This window comes from Chaetodon trifascialis, chromosome 7 (assembly GCF_039877785.1).
Source record: "Chaetodon trifascialis isolate fChaTrf1 chromosome 7, fChaTrf1.hap1, whole genome shotgun sequence".
Lineage (NCBI taxonomy): Eukaryota > Metazoa > Chordata > Actinopteri > Chaetodontiformes > Chaetodontidae > Chaetodon > Chaetodon trifascialis.
In genome coordinates, this window is record NC_092062.1 from 13,126,472 (window position 1) to 13,152,230 (window position 25,759).

Consider the following 25,759-nt stretch of genomic DNA (forward strand, 5'->3'; position numbering starts at 1 on the left):
AGCACCAGTGACAGGTGCTAAAATAAAAAGAGAAAAGAGCTTGTATCATTTCATAATTGCACCTTATGTGCAATATAAAGATCAAATGCAAACATATATGGAGACACAGTTGCACTTGACTCCACATAGCGTACATGTATCATGATAAGTTATGCTTAAGTCATCCCCTGCCATCATCATAGCCACACATATAGACCTGGCCCTTAGCACAGTCAACAATCTGACAGAAAACAACATCACTGTGACCGACTACAAATTAAATACTAATAATGAATCACAGAGCTGCCAGGATTTGGCGGAGTCTGTGTTTACAAGAGAGCATTTCATTCTTTGGCAATGTCAAATCTAGCCCGGCATGCCATCTTGACTGCCAATTGAGCAGCAATCTGTCTCCTTCCAACAATGCCTTTGTAACTTGAACACACACAGACCGTCCCAAAATGCCTGTCACTGTCACCTCTGAAAAAACAAAACAGCCCCTTACAATACAATATCTTCATGAACAGGTGAGATCAAAAGGCATCGCACCTTTTGACTCTCTGCTTTGTGTTTTCTTGTCTTGTCTGCTTGTTATTCAGTATATACTATCTGTCATGCCGAAGCATTTCTATAGCTCTAACTGAAATCCATAAAATATACTGTCCATATTATTTCAGGATCACTAGAGAAGGACAAGCAAGAGAAGCCCAAACATCCTTTCAAGGCATTCTTTGTACACTTTTGCAAAACTGATCGCAAAAATGTCCCTTCTTTCCCGACATATCGTCTGTTCCTTAACCCTCATCATCACTGTTATTTTTGTTTTGTCATTTCCATTGTGTTGACCTCCCTTCAACATTTCTGTCTTTGCTTTCCTTCTCTTAGTATCTTTATCCATCACACTTTCCTGCACTGTGTCTTTCTGTTAATGAGTTGTCCTTGACAACAACCAATTAATCTAATTTTGTCCATATTATCCTCTCAGAAATGAAATATTATATTTAAATTCAATTGCTGTTGTGTGTTGTTTTTCAAATTAAAGACTTCTTGGCATAATAGTGAGGCCATGTATAATTAAAGTACAGAATGTTTCATATTAATGAAATTATTTTAACCACCTTTACTATTAACCATGTGAGTCCATATAAAAATGAATGATTTAGACTGACAGAATAAATCCCAAAGCATACATCTTGTATTTTTTATCTTTACAAGGGAGATTTTCTTAAAGGACACTCTTCTTTGGCAGGTTTTCCACTGGAATTGTGCTGACAGGCAAACTGACCTGATGCACACGAGGAGCTGGCAGATAGTGACCATGTAGCATACAGCCCCAGGCGGCCCAGATGCCGGTATCCCCATGCTACAGTTAACATGAAAGAAAAGCAGGCCGAGACCAGATAACAGGTCATCACAGCAGTTCACAGAGGCAATAGATAATGTTCATGAGGGTTTAAGAGTGGGGAATACAGAGAGACATGAAGACACAGGCACAAGAATCATCACTGAGAACAAGGATAGAGCTCCAGTTGCACAAGTAGTCTATATTTAGCAGCATTATGTGCATTGTTTTTTAAGTCTTTGAAGAATTACTTTAGAAAAAGGAGCACAGGGGATGTTTTCCTGTTATCTGAAGGACAATATATATATATATTTTTAAATATGAGCGTATGAATGATGCTTTTGATTTATTCTTTGAGATGAGCTTATTGTCGTCCTCATTCTTGGAGAGGCTTTAAGAGTTGTTCCAACCAGTAATTTTCCCAAAAGCTGGACAGTTGAACATAAGGTATCAGTCCTTTAGAGATGCCTGCAAAGAGCCTTACTGCAGTAGTTATATTGTATGATAGAAAATTGTAACATTAAGGTGAATAAGCATTTATGACACTATTGTGTAGCCACAAATCAGTCAGACTGCGTTTGAGCAGCAGGGCTGACGAACTGCAAAACACACTGAAAGGAGGGCTTTACATGTGGGATGTTAGTGAGATGAAGACATGGTAAAATAGTAGCTTCTAGGCCTTTTTGTTTGCCCTTCGTGATTTGGCTCTGACATGTATCCTGGATTGTCAATAAGTGACTGTCAGAATCAGGTTTGAATAAGATCAAATGAATTAAAGCGTGCATTAAGCAGATAATAGGTTTCCTCATATTGTTATTTCTTTGTTTTTCTTAGCATATGCTATGAACAGTCTGCCTTAAAACAGCAATACTGCTGGAAAGAGGGTGACCTTTTAACAATAAATTAAAAAAAAAAAACACATTAGAATTTCTATCACTCACCTGCTATGCTAAGTTAGTTTTAGTGTAAAGGTCACATTAGTTTGTTTGCTAAAAATACAGACTGCATGGTTACAATGAGCAAAAATGCTCATTTTGTGAGCAGGATGGAGAGACATTAGATGGCTGGAAATGGAAAAGAATTCCATTAAGATTCCATCTGGATAATAAAACAAAACAAAACCTGAATGACTACCTTGTGGCTGTATACCTCGGCCAGCCAGGCAAGTTGTATTTACATCCATGTCTGTGCAGACTCACTGTATAATATAATCAAAGGTATTAAGGGTAGTTATTGGTGAAATGGAAGTCATCAATATATTGGCATATGTATGATTCCAGTGATGGTGGTTATGGTGTTGAATAATGGACAGAAAAGAGTTTCTGCACATTATGTCACAATTGTTAAAATTATGGATATAAAATGTCATCACTTCATTTTATGCTATGAGACATTCGTGTGAACTTTTAGTTTTCCCGTGGAGGCCCAACACCACAATAAGATCACAATCTGATCTACTTCCCCCATACATACACGTTTGTTAATCTACCCACAAGACCCAATCCAACCCGAGGAGAGGAAGGGGGACTGAGACGGTGCCCTGGTGCAGTCGAGAGAGGTAATGCATTCTGTTTGTCACTGTTAGTTGAGAATCCATTGCAAGTCATGGAGAGTTTTTGTACATTGTCATTTCTGTAAATTGTTTATTTATTACCAAAGCATTTAGCAGTAATATAGTTAAAATGAAGAAAAAATAATGTGTTGTGTTACGTGTTGATTTAAGTGCTGCTCCTACATTTTGTGCTGGTGCTCCTAAAATTTTCACTAGGCAGCACCAGCGCTACTAGTGTTAATGTTAGTTTGTGGCCCTGGCCTGAGCAGGATACTAAAACAACATAAAGGGTTAACAAGGTTTAAAAAAACTGATTTTCTTACAGTGCGGTGCAGGGTATGTTTGTAATGCTTCATAATACCCCTGATAGAAAACATGGCTTACATCTGTTGTTGGCAGCAGGATGCCTGTTTGCAGAGTATAAAACAGCTTTGTGTGTGTTTGTTTGCTTTAGGTACAGTGAGGCCCTTCAGTGTGTGTGTGTGTGTGTGTGTGTGTGTGTGTGTGTGTGTGTGTGTGTGTGTGTTAGACAGACTTTATGGCAATAACTAAGAAAATGAAATCCTGGTTTAAAATATCCAAAATTATACTTTAAGCATTTTTTTAATCTATTTATTGTTTCTTTAAGGTTAATGGCAGGTGCATGACAATACAGGTCCAGTGAATATTAATGGATTTGGTTGGGACTGAGCCAACTCCAGGAAGTCACTGAAGTCACTAGTCCAGAATGTAACCCCCATAAAAAGGGTAACAGTTGTTTTTACATGTTTTTTGTGCAACTTAAACAAGACAAAACATAATTTGTGAGCTTCAGAGCTGCTACTAGATGAGATGTTATTACCTTTGGACAGAGCAAAGTAAACTGCTTCCCCCTCTTCTCATTCTTTATGCTGAGCTAAGCTAACAGCCTGCTGGCTTCAGCTCCATATTTACCATACAGACATGAGTGGCATTAATATGCTCATCTAAATCTAGCAAGAAAGCAAATATACATATCTCCAAAGTGAAGTTCAAATATGAAGTTGTGACACCCAACTACAAGTCAAGTCACTAATTAATACTAATTAAACAATAAATCAGTTGTGTTGAGTTCAAGCACACAGAGGTGTGAGCATACTTTGTGGACAGTCTCCATTCAACATGTCTCCTACCATCAGACCACACTATCTGGATGTTCAATCTCCTTACCTGCCAAACTACTGGCTCCATGTGATCAGCTGTGGTGGACAGGCAGACACTCAACACAACGGTGTGAGAGGCGGAGGTCAGGACACTGGCGATGATGGCGTCCCGCATAGAGAACGGCAGCATGGTGTAAACCACAAACACAATGAACAGGAAGAATGACACCTGTGGAGAAAGAGACACACTTATGACACACCTGCCGAGGAGAATGGTAAAGAGAGCATGAGAAAAAGAGAGCGAGAGGGGTGGATGCACAAGAAATTACAGACACAAGAAACATCAGGGCTGACAGTCCTGTGGGAAAAGACAGACCACGATCCAACCAGTCGGAACACCACCGAAACTGTTTGCTAAAGTGAAGCTTATTTATGTGCAGCTACATCAGTGGCATCAAAAAAATGTACCATTTGACAGATTTCAATGTTGTGCTCCAAACAATCGATCCATCACAACACTCTTCACATCTCCGCCTAAGCTAAGCTCCCCTGATTACAGGAAGCAGAAAACAGGACAATCAGCTCTCGTGCTTCAAACCTGACAACTCTCATGTATCATGCTATGCTTCTTTATGCTTTTTACCCAAAGCTCTACACACACACACACACACACACACACACACACACACACACACACACACACACACACACACACACACACACACACACACACACTCACACTCACACTCACACTCACACTCACACTCACACTCACACACACACACACAGACTTCTTAAACACGCCTTCTGCTGCAGGGTTAAAAGCAGCTCATCTGCTGTGATACAGGGATAGAAAGAGGCCAGTGTTCTCACAGGCTGCAGCCAGGTGCCAGTTAACCTTTCTTGGGTTATTTGCAGGGCTGGGGTGTAGGGGGAAGTGAGATGGAAAGAGGAAAGGAGAGTGCGAGAGAGGGAGAGGGAGTGAAAATGAGGAGAAACAGTCCTTCCACTGTTTAAGCTTGGGTGGCTAGCGTTCCGTTCTACGCTGCCACTTTCTTAATGGCTTACTATGGTTGAAAATGTAAATAGTGGCAAATATCAAAGGGTGGTCTGTTACCTTTAAGACAGCGCTTTATTTATGTTTCAGTTAAAATTGTGCTCAAATGAGTAACATGTCATGTGCAGCTGCAGACCTCCTGCTGCTTCACTGCAGACATATTTACCAATTAGCCTCATCATGATCATCTTTTGTAGACTCTTATGTTCCTTTAAATTATAAGACAATGGTGGACATGTTAAAACTAAAAGCCTGACTGTGATGACACTGTTTTTAGGGGGTGACTTTGTAAATGATGAAAAATAGCCTATTGACTAAATTTACAGCCATGTTTATTGAAGTGCACTGTCATGTGTACTAAACCAACAAATAAAACATAAAAAATAAAAATACTACCATGATATTCTACAGATCTTATGGACATACTGCACAGTTGAATCAACAGATACATTAGTGCAAGACATAACAGATGGTGAAACATATAGTCATAAATGGCTGTTTTCCAGCAAATACATTACATTTACAGACAAAAATATTGCTGCAAAATGTGTTTTCTGATGAAATCTCGACAGTTTTTCACGTTCTGCAGCAGTGAAGCAAATCTTCCACGAGCTGAGTCAAAGCAACACGCGGAGGTCAGCTTGATGCAGCCAGGAAATCGTTACAGGTCTCCTTGATTACTAATAGCCAGTATTGGTATCAGCCTTGAAACAATATCAGCGTAATATTAATTGCAAAAGTGTGTCTTTGTGTTAGTCTCTTTCCTAATGAGCTCAAAGCTCAGTGCACCAAGATGAACCACAGCATTGCTAGAGGACGCAGAAGCCTTCCTGACCTGTATCCACACCCAAATAAATAATCAATACTGATGTTGACCCTGTTTTGATATTGAATTTCATAATTTCACCTATGTACATACAGTACCTTGGCTTTAAAAAAAATGGTCCCAAAAAAGGAAAATAGTTCGTTCTATATAAAATAAAATGGTTTTACTCTCCAATTGTGAATTCAGACAATTAGATGATGTCATAATAAAAACTTCCCATGGAACAGCTATCAACATTGTCATCATTATCATCCCCAGAATCACAGACATTTATATTGTTTGTATGAGTTTAGGTACATTTGATGTTCTATTGATCACTGAAGCTGTATCACATCCATCATACTGCAGGTGGATGTCACTCACAGTACAGTATGACCTTTCCATAAAGTGGCAGTGGCACCTTGATAGACTGACAACCTGATATATCACTTTGACCATAATTCCCTGCATGACTGCTGCTGGAGAACAGCTGCAATCCTGTGCCCGTAATTTACAGCACCATGGAGACGAAGAAGGGATCAGAACAAAAGAATCCCTTTCAATAAAGGTTATGTTAGGCGTTCCCTCATTCTGTGCCTTCTGCTGGTCTATCTTTCAAGTTTTTGAACAAATCTACGATAACAGAAGGTCATTCAGACCTTAAGCCATTATTTTCAAGATGACTTAAAATATTCCAATTGTAATTTGGCTGAAATGGGGAAAATGGCGCCTGCCCTGCTTTACAAATGGCCCCATATTAGAGCTGTCAACGAATGTTCGAAATTAAAAAATATATTCAAATTGTAAAAAAATAATTCCTGGGTTAGATGCAAGCACATACTGGCTCTGCACGTCATGTCCCCTCTCCCTCACTCCTCTTTGGATTCAGTGAATTAAAAGTTTATTTCAACCAAACCAGAGTTGGTGGTAAATGTTAGAACAGTGGACAGATGAAACAAGAAGGTTTTGGTGAGTTTTGTTTCTGTCATTAATGATAAAATTCCTCTTTCTGCGAATGGAGTCTGGTGGCTCAGGGAAGAATGACGCAACGGCTGTCTCTGGTTAAACAAAACAGACCTTACTCTTAAAAAAAAAAAGGTCTATCTCTGTCAGAAAAGTTGTCAGACTCTTAGACCAACAATCTGAGCCTGTCAGTGGCTAAAACAAACACCTTTAGTGGATGTACATTGACAACATGCAAACACGTGGAGGGATTACACTGAGCCCAACGGTCAATACTGGATAAAATGAAGTCCTCAAGGACATGTGGACTGGCAGCAATTGGAAACCCTGCATACACATCGTCACTTCATTGACTGAAAATGAAATGTAGGTCAAGCTGAAACGAGCGAATAATTCAACAACAAATTATCGGACATTATTTTATTTGTTTATTTTCTAGTGTAGGTATGTAGATCTTTTAAGAGACATGTTTATGTTGAAATAATATACCAGCTCTCGTTTGCCCTCATTATGACTTTACAGAGCAGGAAACAATATCAAATTGCTTATCAAAACTAAGACCTTGTGGTAACCACCATGGTACCAATGACCTCTTTAATTGTGGCAGCCCATGTTTAAATCTTAAGGTAACCTTGGATTTAAATCTTCATGTTCTTTCAATCATATAAAGCTGCAAATAATTGCTCAAAACATATTTCTATACAATATGGAAGTCATTTGGGGTATTATTATACTGCATGACGGATATAATTATGTAATGATATGGGTCTATGTACAGTAGGTAAAACAGAGCACATAAATACATCTTCTGTACATGCCACCTAAATTGAATTAAGTCAATGTAGCTGTCAGGAGTGAAGATGTAAATGCTTTAAGCTCACAATCTCAGCGTCTCAGGGAGCTAGCAATTATGAGTCAGCTTCATCAATACAGAGCTGCTGCGACCGACTGAAGGTCATACTGTAACCTGGACATTTATACAGGGAGCCCATGACTCATGTTAAATGTCTTAAATGACAAGGACAAAGAAGTTTAATGTTTGTGCATCTAAAGAAAATTGACACAGGCATGTTGCACTTAAAATCACCAAACAGGGGTTTGAAAGACAGGAGCATTAACCATGCAAAAGTCACTTCAACAGAAAGTTTAGCAATGCATGTGGATACTAGCAGACACTGAAACACTGAGGAATATACATTCAACTATATCCTAATGTTCTAATGACCATTTGTACAGAGTTTCACTCAATATTAAATTGTACAACGTCATAATAAATATATTCATCACCCAAAAGATACATAAAGGCTTTAAGAGTGTTTCAAAGGCCATGAAATGTATCATTTGTTTTCTGCACTTGAGAAAAGAATGGCTAACTGATCTGATCTGTCATGCCTTTTAAAATCCTGGGCAAGGAGCTCCCATTGTCAACACAGTGTCTTGGTGTCAACTTGAATATCTGACCATATCTTCCTACAGTCCGTAATGATTTGTCTCCCTGGGTCACTGCTGCTTTGACACTGTGCCACCAATTTAACTTCCACGGCCGAAGTATGACCCCTGAACTGTACAGGCCCTCAGCCCAACTTTCACAACAACTGTTCCTTTTCACAATCAGTGGAGCTTATCTTTATAGATCCACAGTCTGGCATTTCCATTTTCATTTCTACTTAAGCCGTTTACATGACTGCAGAAACCAATACCTCCCCATAATAATCTCTTCTGCGTGACAGAAAATATAATTTTAAGTATCCGGAGGAAAAGGTCTGCTTTTGTTTTGGTTTTTCTAAACCAAGCAGCGGTGACGCAAAAGATACAAGCCCAACAAAAATGGTACTGCTCGTCATTCGAGCTTGTTGCCAGCTTTGCAAGACTGACCAAATCTTAGGTGAAGAACAGCGTAATGAGCCACTCTTCTACCTGAAGGACAAACTAGAACAATATGAAACATGAATCAGTGTTTTAGTAGACTATACCCCTGAAAACAAAACAAAATATAAAGTTTTGCATTTGCATTCGTCCTATCTCTATTCCTGTGTGTTGATCTCTGAAGAATTGCAGTTGCAATACTACAAACTGAAAAAGAACTGCTTCTAATCTCTCTGTACGACTGCCTGGCCAAGCTTTAATTGGGCACACTCCTATTTTATTCTTACAATGTCACGGAGGAGTTAGGATACATATGCAAACATCAAGGCAGAGCAGAAAAGTTTCTCAGCCCGTTTACTGAGAAAGAGATGCAGAAACAGAAGATTAGCCAGATATGGCAGGAGGCAATTGTCATGTGCCAACTTTACTTTACTACTTACAGTGTGGAGCAAATGACAAAACCAAAAACAGTGGTGGCGAGGTATGTCAGGTGACTAGGAGAGGTGGGAAAACTAAAATGGGTGACTAGAGGACAGGTGAGGACTCCTGAGGGTGGTGAGAAATGGTGGTGGTAGTTGTCGTGTTCCTGGTTCTGGGCCATAATAGCCTTTAATTAATCAAGTGGCTGTTGTGTTTTTGCAGTATGGTGGTGGCAGCCATTGTTTTTACCTTGTTAAATCCCTGCAGAACCAGAAATGCTCTAAAGGAAACAGCAAATCTAAAACCATAAAACAAATAGACATAAGTGCAGGATCGTAATAGGTGCAGGGGACAGCAACTAAAAAAGCCACCAAGGACATATTCAGTGAGTCAGAACAGGAATACAAAAGTATTAACTTACTTCCTCATTCAAGACAGCCATTAACTGCTGACAAATATCATCTAACATAATTTGTTTTGAGTCCAGAAAGGCTTTCCTCTAAATGAGTGCTCTGAAATACTAGTACTGAATCAGTAAACTTTACAGAGGATAATGTGCAGGCTGCTGGGGGAAAGACACCTGCTGAGATCTGCTGCACACTTGAGAAAGTAATAAAACAGTGAGGAGACTCCATCATTCTAAAGGCAAACACAGAAGGACCCTCTCTATGACAATTAAGTGGACAAAGCTTTTTTGTGGTCCATCATGGTACAGTCAACTCTGCTTCTACCTCATAAATCAATTCCTTGATAATGACACTGAGGAGGGCTCATAAAACAAATTATAGAGATGGAGAGTCAGATTACATCAGGCTTTTAGTCTACAGTGTGTGGCAGAGATTAGTTTACATGCTACATTTACAATGTGGTGTGTGTGTGTGTGTGTGTGTGTGTGTGTGTGTGTGTGTGTGTGTGTGTGTGTGTGTGTGTGTGTGTGTGTGTGTGTGTGTGTGAGCGTGCACTGTGTCTGCTATTTAACCCTAAAAAAATGACATATATGCTCTTTTTATTTCTGACTACACTCAACGCTACTCTCAAATATTCAGCCAAAGTGCTGGTTTGTAATTTCCACAAGCCGCCTAGAAAGGCCGACCTTGATCTTTAGACACATTAAGGTGTTTAACACAAAAAAATCTACTCTTTGTTTTCCTTTTTCCTAGATTCAAAACTCCAACCTGATTTTTTCTCTCGCTCTCCCTTGTATCATCCCCTCTATTTGTCTTTTCTACTGTAGTCCCTGTGCTGTATTCGCAATCTACAGTACTACTCCTCTTTACTATTCCAACCCAGCAGGCCTCTTCCTTCTCCCCAACAACCCTTTCCCCGCCTTCTCTGTCCTAAAGCTTAAAGAGGCTGGCTGTATACTCAAAAAGGAGTGTGCAAATGCATCTCTGCACGTGTGTGAGACTGAGCGACGGGGAGGAACTGAGAGAGACAAAGAGAAGGAAAGGAGGAGATGAGGCAGGGTCCAGACATCTCTCAGTGAGGGGTAGAGGCTGGACCACATAGATAAGCCCATCTCCCCACCGTCAGCAAACACAGAGCGCTTTGTGGAGAGAGGATAAGCATCCAATGGATTTCGGGTTTGAAAATGGAAAGTGTACTGTATATAAACTTACTCTGGGAAAGAGGGAATGTGAGCGCAACAGAGCTGAGGGAATACTTGGAGCCTCGTGCCTTTGCTTTCACCTGACAGGGTGCTGCACTGACAGTGCAGTTTGTAATGTAACTATCTCTTCTTGTCTTGCTGTCTCTCGATAAGGATGCCAACACAAATAATACAGTTATTTTGACACAGGACTATGTTCCCTGTGTGGAGAAGCCATGTATGCCACTGGAGAGAAAACATATGAATAGGGAAATGTAAACTAGCTGTGCTTGAACAATTGAAATGTATTAAACTGTAAGTACCATCTGGACTCAAGTAGTTCAAGCTCGACAAGCCGTGTTGTTTCCTGCAGCGCAGTGAGGAAGTCCAGCTTGCTAGCATGCCAGGGCTTTGTGGAAATTAATATGCACTGACATATAAAGAATAAAGGAGGGGGAGTGATATTTCCAATAGAGTACTGCTGCAGTAGAATTTGAGTTTAAGTAGAAGGAAATCCCTTGTTTCTTATCCTAAGCACGCCAATACCCTTAAGTGTACATAAAAATCACTGACAATGCTGACAACATTAAAAATGTCCTTGTGGAGCTGTACTGAATGCACATTAGCATGTCCAGGGAAGTTAAATTCAACACTGTGCTGTAAGGAGAATATAAGTAACATTTTCATATATAACAGACGCTTTGTGAGCTTTGGGGAATTCATTCATTAACAGTGAGTCTTTTGACTTTGACTTTGTTATGGACAATTTACTATGGAACACAAAAACACACAAAAAATATCATTAAACAAGAAATAATTTACCGTTGGAAAAAACAGTCAAGCATAGCAGCTAATTAAAGCTGAAAAGATGCCATTCCTGCTATGAATACATGTTTGAAATTTGCAAATTGGACAAACTGCCCATATCACAGAAAACCAGTCATCGTCTAAACCACACTTTATATCTTGAATGATCAAATACTGAATGAGATTTTCAAGTAACACTGACTTCATCAATTAGCTACTGCTACTGGCAAGAATCTTTCTGCAGTGGCTGCAAAATTGCCTTTCGTACACAGGACAAGAAAGTAAGGTCATCTGAAATAGCTTGATAATCAGCGGGGGAACAGAGAATACTTTCTCATTGAATTAAATGACAGATAGTGCCATTACTACGATTACTAGAAGCACAACGATCACATCCCACCTAACAAACTAATATCACAAATGAAATCTGAAGCCATCAATTAATCCCAACACTGATCTACATTATGATGAAACCGTACAAAATGTTTGAGAGAACGTTAATTTGAGTAGACCTTGATGGGCATCTCAACAAGGATTTCACAGGATTTTCTTTGACATTAGTGCCACCAGAAAAGGTCATGCTAATGGGACATTAACACAGTTAATCGTACCTGTACCATTCACATCTCGCCTGTGGAGCAATTCATACTTCATACTCAGAGCAGGGTTCGGGAAAATTGGATGGTGCATCATATTGAAGCTTCTTCCATTTTGAAATTCCATTTTAAGACACTATACACCTAGTCAGCATGAACAAATCTGCACTTTAAAGTTGCAAAAACTGGTTTATTTGCCAACTTAATTGGTCTCATATTCACTCTCTCTCAGCTCTGTTTTTGGTCTCCACCAACTTGGGGAAAAAACAGGCTCTTTGGCTGCTAAATGCTCCATTATGTTCACCAACTAGTTGCACACTGTGTTAGTCTGCCATTTGTTGCTGAGCAGGTAGTGTACACTGTGTTTTTAGAGCTTTTTGAAAACAGCTGCAGCAGAAGGGAACACATGAGAGTGCACGAAAACAGTCAAGTTGTGGCCTGACAGCTTAAAACATTTAATGAGCTGAAACTCGCTATAAAGCGAAGTGAAGTCGAGGGGAGGTTACATTATTCTAAAACATATCGATTATAGCCGCTTTAAAGGTAACTCAAGTTGAACTCTACACAAAGCTCTACATGAATTCTCTGATCGATTTTGGTACGAAGCACATTATATTTAACATTAGCCCCTTGTTTACTGGTCCACTGCGTAGCAAGTACTGTTGTGACTACTCATGCGTCTGTACACACACGTGTGTTGGAACACTAAAGGAGGCAAAAGCCAAAAAGAGAGTTTCCAGTTCAATGAAATGGTTCACAACAACTGAGCCCCAAACCCATCACTGTATATCAGCGTGGAAGCCATAAGAAGCGGATGCTCAGACTCAGAGAGATCTTCAGATTTAAAAATCACTGATGCATTCATCTTCTGTCTCCATTTCTCTGTGTCCCATTTTTCTTTTGCTCTCTCCACTTACATTTCAAACCACTTCTTTTTCCCTCCAATCAGGATACTGCCACGTTGTTAATTATTCAGACATTTCAGTCTGCATTACTGCACATACTGGTATCTTAGCAACTTATCTGCAAGTCCTTTAGTTAGCACTATTTTCAGGTTCGTTTGTTTTTTTTTTCTTTTTTCATTTATGCTAATTATGGAATTTTAAATTGTGACTATGGGTAGCGACATTTTCATCCACTGACTGGCAACAGCAACACTGCATGAATGACATGGGTTACAAGCCATCATCCTTAATGAGCCTAGGTCTATACTTGACAGGTGAGGTGATGTTAGAGAATGAAGACCCCCCTCTAATCACTGTTTCGTTCCCCTACTTCTCATGACTACCTCCTCAATACAGCACAGAGAGCATTTAATTAACTCTGACTTTTACTTTCCCTCCCTCTGTTTCTTTTCTGGAGCAGACATCCACTTAGCGACTGCACAGTAACACCGGGGTAACCACAGATTCAAAGACTTGGTTATTAATATAATTGGCTGATAAGCAAATGCGGTGAAAGAGCCTAAACAGCAGGAGGGCAATGTCTTCAAACTTTACTCTGTGTCGAGATCCCAAATGGTTCGTTAATTTAATTCTGCTGGATCCCCCTCATGTCAAAATCTTAGTCATACACTAGCTAAAAATAACTGAATAATTTTACAATTATACAACTTTAAAATTAAGGTCCATGTAAATCAAAGCATTCGCATGGACCTGAACACATGACTGCAATTAATTGGCTGACTAAATGTTATCATCATCATCATCATCATCATCATCATCAAGAGCCCAAGATGACGGCTTCAATGTCTTGTTCGATCTGAGCAACAGTAATAAAACCCTAAAAAATATCTTGTTACTTGTACAATAAGGAAAAGCCAATTTTCACATATGTGAAGCAAAACGAGCAAATGTTTTTCAGTGTCCAAAATGACTCCCTTATTTATTATTAATTATTCCCACCATAATAGAGATAAACAAAAATTTCAACGAAGCAGTAAGTTTACATTTCTGAAACTTAGAAATCACCATTTTGTGGCACAACTTAAAAGGGTAGTCAGTATGTATGGTGACTTTAGACGCATCCTAAGATGGACAAACATGGCATTGGCATGGACAAACTATTGATGACAGACTACAACGTTATCGGTAAGGCTGGCAGTAATGGACTGAGAAATCAGTGGAATTTCAATTTTGTCCAAATTCATCATAGATCAAAAAGATCCCTTCTTTTCTGCCCCTCCTGCTGATTTACTGATGAAATTCAGTGTAATATTTTATTGCCCATATTCATTACCTTAAAGTCACGGCACTCTGCCCAACAGTCATTAAAATGTTTGACGCTTGGTGTGTGCTGACAATGTCAACCTGTGATCAGATTGGTTCCAAATATCAGGGACCACTGGCATGTCCCCGATATCTGGAGTCAATCTGATTACCATTAAGTGCCAAGATGTGTTTGAAATGAATGGTATCGTATTAGTATATTGGCTTTTTCAGACAAGCTTGCCAACCTCACAGGTTGAGAATCACATTTTGTTAATCAATCAATTCATAATTTAGTTCCTGAATTAAAACAAGGTGAAAGATGCTGCTAATCTGCAAGATGGGTCTATAAAGCAAGAAAGTTCAACATCAAAAATAAAAAATAAGACCAAATAAAAATGAAAGAATTAAATTTTAAAGTGTCATCATTAGATCTTTTTTTGAAGGAATACTGAGATAACAGGGCCCCTGTTATCTCAGTATTCCTTTTAATATAGTTTCATTTATCTATAATAAAGCAGCAAGCCCCTAAAAACAGAGTGCAGTTGTCCAATGAACAATAAGGTCTCTTCAGGTACTGTTAATTAAGATAGCTAAGATGCAGCAGACAGAGGCCATTAATGGCATAATGGCCTGACATTTTTAGGAAGCAAAAGGAGGGGATGAATGGAGTGGCGTGTGAGTCAATGCATCTTTAGCTACCTCTTTGTGATAGACAAGGCCACACTAGACATCTACCTTGCCAAGTACTATTTCAGCTTTCATATGATGAAGAACTAATGTACTGTGGTGTTTTCAATGAGCCCTGTTGCAGTATGTATGAACAAGCTGCTATTTGTCCTTCTTGCCACATTTAACTGTAGATATAATATTATAACAGAATGTAGCATGCATAGCATACAGGTACATATAGCATAGAGCTCCTGGAGAGTATTCAAGGGAGAGGGGATATTCTGTATATTTCTGTTTTAAACTTTCCTAACATTAAAATACATACTGTTATATGCTTACTGTAAATATATTACCATTTGTCATTTCTAATATACATTCACAGTAGAGGCACAATTAGGTGTTACTTGTATTTTACTGTTTCCCCCCAACAAATCCTACTGCAAAAGAAGTCCATAGTTTGTCCATATTTATGGACAAAGATCGTCCATATTTATGGACAAACTGGTCTCAGATCAACAGCATTTTTTATCCAATCTGACTGATACGCTGCTGCACAGTCCCATGTGGGACGGAGTCAGCGAGCCTGCATTTACAGCAGTTTCATACAACGCATCTGGCAGGCTTCCTTCACACTAGATGGCTGCACTTTTTCACCAGTGTGACTCTGATATATGATCTGTTTGTGGCTTTCTAATCAAACAGTAATGATATTCCATTGTAGCTACATTCATTCATTTATGTTGACTGTGTAATAAGTCTCTGCCACAAGCTGTGGTAGCCATCAATGTGAATGCCGTACTTGTAATTCAGCAATTCTAGCAGCAAGCTTGGAAAAGCAAAAGGATGTGGACGGTTCGGTGGTGGCTCGCTGGCATCACAGCATTCATGACCTGTGACATGCAGTTTATCATACTCCATTTATTCCCCACTCCCTACAATCACTTGTTTCCGTCTGTGAAGTATAAACATGTCATAAAGGACATAGTATGTATGTGCACATAGTAGCCACTACATACTATAAACAGTGCTGAGTTGCACATATCAAATGTATCGCAGCAAAAGAAGTGGTGTGACAGTAAACCATTGGGCTCTTACTCAATCCTGCAATTACCTAACCCCAAATTTCTACTTTGTCGTGTCGTCTTTATTCTTCCCCTCTTCTGTAATTTCTACGCCCTGCTAATAGAGATAAATGTTTTGCGCTTCCTTTCTGACAGCAAATAATTAATTATCAGCAGCTCTTTAATAACTAAACACTGCTTAGCTAATCATTCTCTACTGTATTTGAGCTTTTTCAGTTTCTCTCATTTGTTTTATATATTTTGTATTTGATTATTGGAGTTGATTTAATTGTTCAACTAATTTCATGCATTTTCGAGGAAAGTGCTAAATAAAACACAATAAACTGAATTTGAACCATAGCGGTTAGGGTCTAAGAGAGTCAGGGATTTAACCTGCCCAGGACAGTAGTGACAGTTAGAGTAGAGTAGAGTAGTAGTTAGAGGGCTATACCATTTAATGTTTTTTAGTTCAAAGGAAAAAGAGGGATTGGGAGTCAAAAGGTCTGACACATAATAGATGGGCAGACTTCAATAATACATCTTTTATCCCTTTAACGTATCATTCTGACATAATCTCTGGGGCTTTTTAAGAACAATCACATCTATATTAATTTACTAACACTCACTGAGGCAGAAGCATACAGAAAAAGACAAAAAAAAAACATGATGAAATGTCAGGAAGCACTCAAGCTTATGCATGATCAATCCGAAACTTAAAAGCCAGCCTGTTTTAGAAAGTAGGTCAGATACAAGAGATGAAATAAAAACTTAAGGAGGGACATCTTTTTTCCAGGCCATCTGAATCCCTAAGTCTTGTTTCACATTCATCCGCATTCGTTAGAACTACACTCCACACAGCAGACAGTTGAGACACCCTCTCAGCAGAGACTTTTTGGTCTGGAGAGCAGCTATATATGCTTGGCTATTAGGCAGAAGCCAACTCAAGCGGAACAGAATATGAGTGAATAAAAAGCAAAGTCAAATCTCGAGCTCCTCTTGCAACCACATTTCTTGATGTTTTCTGGGTATCTGGGAAATGTTTTAGGAGTGGCATATTTGTAAGACTTAAATCAGTAAGTATGTCCTGTGACAAGCGAGTTGATCAAGGTGTGGGGTGGCTACGGCTGGGGCTATCTGGCTAATTTTGACAAAATGTGCACATTAAAAGTCGTTCACCACGAGATAACCCAGTGGAGTTTAAAGAGAAAAAAAGAGTAAGCGACTGATAGAAACAGGCACCAGCAACATCCAAAATCCACCGGCCTAAGTCTCTATCCTATCTCTTAGTGTGAGCTTACATTTGACCCATGCTGGGTTTGTTGAGAGAGAGTTGTTCTTAGGAGTGAACCATGACCTGTACTGTTTATTCAAAACTGTCATTTACAATCTGTTGTATTGGCTTTTCCCTAAGCTGCTGGAGCTCTCCTAACACTCCCCAATGAAACAGGACGACTGTATCAAATGAATCACAGAATGCACCACATTAAGCACAGAATATGTGTGTCTTACCTGATCCCATGGACAGATGATCCCGCCAGAAAACATAAAAAGGTAACCCATGGCAACCAAGCAGGCCCAGATGACCAGGGAGAAAACACGCAGAAGCTTCTTGAAGATTGACTCAATGCAGACGAGTACAAACACAGCCAGGAAGATAGCCAGCGCTGTGGGCACAGTGATTACAAAGGCCACATGGTCCTCAACGTTCTGGAAAAGGACAGGATACAAACAATAGGAGAGACAGTGAGACACGTGAACAGGCAATTTAAGAGAGGGGAAGAGATATGTAATTTATCAGAGAAGGGAGGAATAATTAATTAGAGAGAAAACTAGGTTTGCCTGAGAAAGATAAATATAGAAAAGCAGCAAATTTAGAAGACAGACTTCTCGAGGGGGCATAAAACAGCCTAACTGTGTTAAAAAGGCCACTCCTCTTGCTCTGTGTTTCCTCTTCAGCGTCCTGAAAATACAAACACACCAAGGCAGATATGTGGCCCTCCCCGAGAAGCAGTGAACAAACAAAACACAAACAGCTTCTTCTCAGGTTTTTCCGCTTTTTCTAACACACCAAGGTGTCACTACAAAGATTGCTCTTTACTCGCTATAATCTGAGAAAGGAGTCAGTGATCGGATGAAACAAAAACCCCTTTGCTCGGTTTGTCCTCCAGCAGCTTTAACTTTCTTTCTGAGCCACAAGAAATTGTGACAAGACAAGACTGTGACAAGTATGAACTGAAAATACAGACCTTTAAATATGTGTTTAGTTTACATTTTAAGCATGAAAAGGCTGGGTCTGTGTAGCATAACGTTGTGGACTGCTTTGCCTGTCATCCTGGGAAAAAACACCACCTATGCAGTTACTGTGACATTATCTCTATGAACGAGGCATTCACTTGAGCGGACAGAATGCACTGGGGCACATCTCCTAGTAAACCTGAGTAAAAAACAAACAAAAAAAACAGCCAAAGGGGAAACTATGAGGGCAAAATAAAAGTCTAAGAAATCCATACCCACTTATCAACACTCACTACGTTTACATGCAGTCAAGTAACCCTTTCATAACCGGAAAATCAGCAATAACCCGGTTGCGCATGGCCATGTAAACACCAATAACCCTTTTGAAATGACACGCATTGCATCATGACGTTCTCTGTGTGTCGACACGTTGTCCGTGCGTCGCTGTTTTGATCGGGATATCCCAATTGATTACCCCAGTTTGCTCACGCATGTAAACAGGTTATTCCGAAACCGGAATATTGACCATAACCGGAATATTGACTGCATGTAAACGTAGTGAGTGTCAAAGTGAGAAAACCTTTATACTGAGAGAAGATCCTATGGAGTAAAGAAAAGCCTAAAAAGCCCCCAATGTTAACCAGTAGCAAAGCTGAAGCCATATCCATAATGGATTTGCTGCTGACGTTCAGAAACACACTTAGATCTGAAAGTTCTAATAAAAATTTCAGGAGTTTCTTCAAGGTGCATGTAGGAGGATAGCGCAGTGAAATGAGTCGTTTGAGTTTCCTGCCTTTGCCAGGCTTCATCCCATCACTGCTTTTCCAGCAGTGTGACAGGGGAGGGGAAAGGGTCAGCATATGCAGGCAGATGTTCACATCCTCACTGGCACACGTAGTTGTGTCGGCAAGGATGTCTGTGAAACACACTGATATCAAATTCAAGCCCAAATAGTCTTGTGTCATATTGTTATTGGGTGAATGCTGATTCCAACTTTTTGTTTAGTTTAACATCAGGGCTGGACCCCCACCCATAAAGACAGAGCTTTATTTGGTCTCCCATTTTTGATCATTAAAGACTCAAAAATCCACTGTGTACATTACACCGCATAATCCAAATTAATGAATGGACTATTTTCAAGTTCTCTCTTGAATTAGTGTTGTCAATATAGACAGTCATGCATGAAGTTATAATATGGAATATGTTTTTATTCACCAAATCCTAATCACGAAAATAAATTCTTATTCATTCCATGATTGTTTTCAGAAGTGACCTCGCCATCAAAACGTTTTTATGCCAGTCTGTCTCACGATGCTTCTCTCTGCATTTGTCCTCCTTCTCTCCATCTCTGGCTTTGTCCTTCTTTAGCCCCCGCCCCCACCTTCCCCCTGTCTCTTTCTCATGCACACAGCGAATGTACTGGGACAGGAGAGGATATGTGTGGCTGCAGAGAGCCACAGAGAGTTTGTCTCGCCCAGAGCAGAGCTCCAAATCAGCACAGGATTTAGGTCAGCCAGCCAGCAGGATGGAGGGATGATAGGATACAAAAAGGATGATACAGAAAAAGAGAGACAGAAATGTGAGGAGGTGAGAGATGACACAAACACAAGAATGCAGAGAAATAGGGGATGATGGAGGGGGGAAAAAAAACAGAGGAGCAGCAAAAGTCATGCTTATCAAGCAGAGGGATAGAGCAAAAAGAAAAGAGGAAGTGGGACAGACAGAGCAGTGGGCTGAACTGAGATGCTTGTTCATTGTAAGCCCACAAAAAACATTGCTACCAGATTGTGCAGAATTATACTCTTAGTGTCTGATTGTAGGCAAATATTTTCCTCAAACCTGAGGATTCAAAGACCTTCTTCTGGAGCACCTATGTTTCTAACTCTACATTAATACTTGGCGGTTAACTCTCACACTTAACCACAGCTTTAACACAAACACTGCCACAGCTTGATCTTATAACGAATCCAAAGTGAAACTATCAGTCAGGTTCTTCATCTGTACAGACACCAGTCGTGACTAAGGCAATGAGTCAAAAGAATGATGGATGATCATTAACCACTTAGATGCTGTAGTTCCCTATGTGCATATGAAAACCACTATAATGACAATTACCGCAGTGTGTAGGAGGTGATTAAAAAGCAATCAGCTTTCAGAAAAGTTTCCAATTAAATCTGATGCATCAAAAGATCATTGTCTCTTCTTTTAGATAACGGACTTCATTTGTTGACTAATTACTACGTTTTATCCTGATCACATGAATATGCCCTCCACTGTTGTTACCGACCTCACCATCTGTTGGCTCTATGTTCCAGTGCAGGAGAGCAGCTTTAGCAGGCAAAACTGTTTTCATTCAGTTTTGTATGTTTAGCTACAATATATAAGTTTTCCCACTGATCAATTGAAATATTGAATTTCACGATGTGCAGCATGATATGTGTGTGTGTGTGTGTGTTTGTGTGTGTGAGTGTGAGTGTGTGTGTGTCTCAGTGCTCTCTTTGTCTCATTGTCTCTTTTAGTGTGTTTTAGACTAATCCTTTCTTAATGGCAGACTCAGCAGTGGCAGGGAATAGGAGCGGCATCCTCCTCCTAATGCAAAACTGTGATAAGCTGCAATAAGATTACGTTAGTATATCCTCTAAAATCATTAGATTGTGTGAATATATCATTATGTCCTTAAAACTCTTCCCTTTTTAGGAGCACATAATCAGGTATGTTATTTAAGAATTAAATCACAGTCAAAATGTGCACTGAGAAATAATGGGGTTTTTTTTGTTCAGAATGTTGTAGAGGTCTGTAGAGCACCCTGCCTTGACTGCATTGAATTTTTCAGATTTTTAGGGCAAAGATAACCCTGTCAAAATAGAGACAGAGGGAAATAGATCTCCTTCTGTAGTTCAGTCAACCATGAGGTCAGACAATAACTAAGCCCCTTATTCCCCCCTCACTTTTATCTCACCCTTCTCTTCACATTAGTGCTGCGATGAGGACTGCATGCTGTGAGAGTGTGCGTGCATATAGGGGTTGCACAGGCACACTTGTATGTGTGTGCAGTGGAGCTCATGTATTGTGTTTCAGAAGTCAGCCAATTTTGTGTGTGTGCATGCGCGTGAACATATGCACCTTTCTGTGCAAATTAATGGCAATGATCCTATTTCTATGTATACTTACAGAAACTGTGCAATGAGTTCACAACATGTGTGTGCACACCACATGTGCATATATGCACCTGCCCACACTGTTTATAGAGGTTACACTTGATACGAATTTCTTGCACATATCATCTCTGTAACTTATAGCCCACACACGGGGATGTGCAATATATCCACATATATCCATATGTCCATATATTGGTATGGTCCTGGATGCATGTGTCTATCTGTGGGTGTGTGTTGATGTGTATTGATGTGCAAGTTCTCATAACATAACTCTAGTATTGGGTCAAGGTTAGGGAAAGGTTAGGTTTAGGTCAAGGTTAGGGTTAGGGTTAGGCCAGTAGTGGTTACAGTTATGGTGAGGGTAAGTCTCCAGGAATTTAATGCAAGTCTATGTAACATGATACACGACTTTCTCACTTTGTGTGTGTGTGTGTGTGTGTGTGTGTGTGTGTGTGTGTGTGTGTGTGTGTGTGTGTTTCAGCATGTTGTGAATGAGCAGCTTACCAGTCCTGAAGCAAAGAACACAGTCAGCAGAGCCAGGCAGGCTCCCATCACTATGAGCAGCAGAAACACAATCAGGGGGTGCTGCTGGCTCATACAGTAGTAGGACTCATACAGCCAATCCGGGGACCTGTTCCTCTTCTCCTGACCTCCTCGTCCTCCTTTATCCCCTTCACCAGACTCCCCTGTCCGGTCAAGCAGATACCGCTTCCTCCTTATTGCCTCCTGCCACATGGATCTGGGAGCCGAGAAGGAGGAAGAGGAGGGAGAGAGACTAGAGGCAGAGAAGGTGGTCACTGTTGAGGTATTAGTAGTTTCCACCACAGATGAGGAGCAGTTGCTCTGTTCCGCTCTCCTGCTGTTGTTGTTCCTGTTGGGGACCCGGGTGTGAGAGCTCCTGATCTCCAGCGTATCCTTCGGTTCCTCCTCCACCTCCTCTCTGAAATCCTTCAGGCGGAGACAACTGAAAGCTGAGGCTGAGTCTGAGTCAGAGGCACCATCCGCTGGCCGCAGGGGTGGCAAGAACGCACCGAGGGTAGAGCGCAGCATCCTCCTCTTTCTCCTCCTGCCAACATGTTGAAGCGGGAAATGAAGGGGAGCGCAGAGACTGAGAGCTCTTTAGAGTGAGAGAGAAAAGTGGGAGGGAAGTGAAGGGAAAGGGGAGGGAGAAAGGGCTAAGGGGGAGGGGTGGAAGAAAGAGAAGGTACAGCAGCAGGGAGAAGTCAGCGGGCGAGAGAGAGACAAGAAAATAAAAGAAATGGAGAGGAGAAATTACTACACTGACATTTAAGCACTATGTAGCATTAATATAATGGAATAATGTGAGTGGAGAAATTGGAACATGCATGTTGAAAAAAAAGAAAAAGGAAACAGCTTAAGCTCAATCCCGAGGATGTCAGTGATTTTCATAAGTGAGATAACCCACTCCATCATACCTCATGTTTTTCAGCCATCCACCTTCCTCTCTGCTGCTCTCTCACCACACTGTCAGACGGCAATTTGCCTTAATGCCAGATTTGTTGAAAAAGCTCTTAGTAGTTGAAGGTGAACTGGTTGCAGATGCACAAAAATACAGAGGAAAAGGAATTATCGACCAGGTGTGGTTAGCTAAAAAAAAGAAAAAAAAAAGGATACCTAAATTATCACATGAAAAATAGAAGACAACATATGAGGAGTTTAAGAATATGAAATGATTCTCGGCTGATGTCATTTAATTTTGCTGGTTCAATTATGTGTCATGACTGAGCAGATTCTAAATGAGGTCTGCTCAGTTCTTCTGTACGAAGAGGTTCAGGGAGCAAGAACGAAATGAAAGTGGACAAACACAAGCACACGTGGCATTTGGTCAAATACTCTATGCACACACATGCAAAGATACACAAGCACATACACGTCACACACAGCAGCCAGCCAAAATATGATGAAAGTGGTGCTGGCCCAAATACTGCTTTTATACTGATGAATAAATGATGGCTTCCAGATTCCTCTAATACCCCATAACATGAACTACCTCACTTGAGTGCTGAGTTTAAATTGGCAAACTATTACTGCATAAAATCATAATTACACACACTGATATTCATAAGGAAATACTTAAAGGATTGTTAGGGTGGTCACTTGTTTGCTTGAGTTCATACTGGGCTAGTTTACGTGGGTGGACAGTCACTTAAAAGCTGCCAACCACAGATCCATCAACTGTGTTTGTGCCAGGATGGCTGAGAAGCTGAGCATGTGTTTTTCTACTGCAACATACGTTACCACCACCTGGTTGTCCTTCCCAGTGATTCTGCCATAAAGTCCCAAATAATCAATTTCACCTTCACATTTTTCCTTCCTTTTGAGAACACATATTCATAAGATTTGCAAAAGATTTGCATATGCTGATGAATTCATATATGCAAATGCGTATGGATGCAAATAACTACAAATAAACGCACCTGTAATTTGAGCATGGAAGGTAAATACAGTTTTATTTCTTGTAAGTCAAATTCATTGTCATCTGCAACTACTTCCAAAAGCATCATTATTATTAACAAACATTATTCCAAAAGCAAAAATTTGGGCTCTACAACCCTTTGTCACTATCAAAATAAATTTTAACTATTTAGTCTTACCTGTATATATAAAGCATTTATCCAGACAATTGTTCTCTAACAAACAGAAACGTGGTTGACCTGTGTCTACTACAAGCCAAGTGCTCCATTGATCTGTGTTGGAAGAATAATGGCAGCCCCTCCCTTGGCCAAGTTCAAGTCTGGCTCTTACTTAGGAAGTGTCTGATTTTTACAGCATCTGGGTGATGTTTTTGGAATTTCTTAAAAATGATGGCGTTGAAGAGGCATCTGAAGTGTGAAGTTTCAATGAGAACAACTGTCTTGAGAGGAATGTGTGCTGTGCTCTGTCCTGCTTTTTTTAAATTTATTTACTTTACTTAAAAAAATGTGAAATACTTGTCGAGTGAACAGTTGACAATGCCATTCTGAACACCTTGCATAAGCAATATTCATTTTCCACTTACATATCAAAGAGGCTTTATCAGTTCTACCAACAGACAAGGCAGTTGACCCTTCATGTTTTATTCAAACTTTGATGTTACATGGGAATAACAAAGTTTAACTCACTTATATCACAAGAAAATGTTTTCCCACTTATCCCTTAGTGGTATTTCAGCTCAGATTTACTTGCCAAGGTTATGAGAAATGAAGAGAATATCAAAATATGCTGTTGATTAGGGCCGTGGCCAAAATCCCTGCAGCCAAAACTGAGAAACGGATGAACACTGTGTCCTGCAACATACAAAGAAATGTGTCCACCATTAATACACCCAAACATTAATACAAATACTCGGACTCCCACCAGTCAGTAGGCCTAATAAGCAGAATGATACATAAATTCAATACCTGTTCTTCATGATCCCTGTGGTGAGACTGTCCTTTCACGGATGGCATTATTGACATGAGGAAGGGCCTTGAACTTTATTTGGTGCTGTGCATTTATGACGGAAGTCCTGAAGAGCAAGGTCTCTGATGGCAGCTTTGACTCCTTTCACAGTTGGACTGTCTTGCTCATGTCGCTCTATTCATTTTCGAAGCATGGTTTTGAGAGGCGGGCGGCAAGGTGAAGCAGCAGGTAGTGCATATGCCTCACAGCAAGAAGGTTGTCAGTTCAATCCCCGGGTCCCCTTTCTGTGTGAAGTTTGCGTGTTCTTCCCGTGCATGCGTGGGTTCTCCCCGGGTATTCCGGCTTCATTAGGACTTAAAATTGTCCTTAGGTGTGAGTGTGAACGTGAATGATTGTTTGACCAGCTCAGGGTGTACCCCGCCTCTCGCCTGTTGACAGCTGGGATAGGCTCCCGCCCGCCCGCTCCCCTCCCCCCCCCGAAAGGGATAGTCGGGGTATAGAAAATGGATGGATGGATGGATGGATGGATGGATGGATGGATGGATGGATGGATGGATGGATGGATGGATGGATGGTTTTGAGAGGCAGGGTGGTGGGGATGGGGTGGTTTCACTGCACATTAGTGTTTAAAGGACCTCATTTACCTCCTCTGCCATTCTCACCCCCTGGTCAGACAAGGGAGTTGCTCTTCTTGAGGGCCTTTTCAGCTAATGCTGAGTAAATAGTAGCTTATTGCTCAAGATACCACTCCACCATAACATAACTTTGTGTGTTGCTTAATTAATTGTTATGTGCAAAGCATCCAATTTGGGGAATCATGCGCCTTGCAAAAGTTGCTTGAGGGGAAACTCGGACTTTAAATTAAGCTCTGCACGTGCTGTGGTTAAAATAATGTCACAATTGTTTGCTACACATGCGTGCCGAACTG

The 25,759-nt window shown here is 40.3% G+C and overlaps 1 protein-coding gene across 1 annotated transcript in view; it reads right to left on the reverse strand.

Moving 5' to 3' along the window:
- adcy2a (adenylate cyclase 2a) overlaps window positions 1-22,525 on the reverse strand; it is a 51,865-nt gene extending 29,340 nt beyond the window's left edge. Inside the window, exons 1-3 of the mRNA XM_070967440.1 lie at window positions 21,934-22,525; window positions 17,546-17,743; window positions 4,062-4,223 (exon numbers count right to left, since the gene is read on the reverse strand). Of these exons, the coding sequence (XP_070823541.1) occupies window positions 4,062-4,223; window positions 17,546-17,743; window positions 21,934-22,479 (906 nt within the window). The 5' untranslated portion in view covers window positions 22,480-22,525. The remainder of the gene's footprint in view (window positions 1-4,061; window positions 4,224-17,545; window positions 17,744-21,933) is intronic.
- Window positions 22,526-25,759: the final 3,234 nt, after the last annotated feature.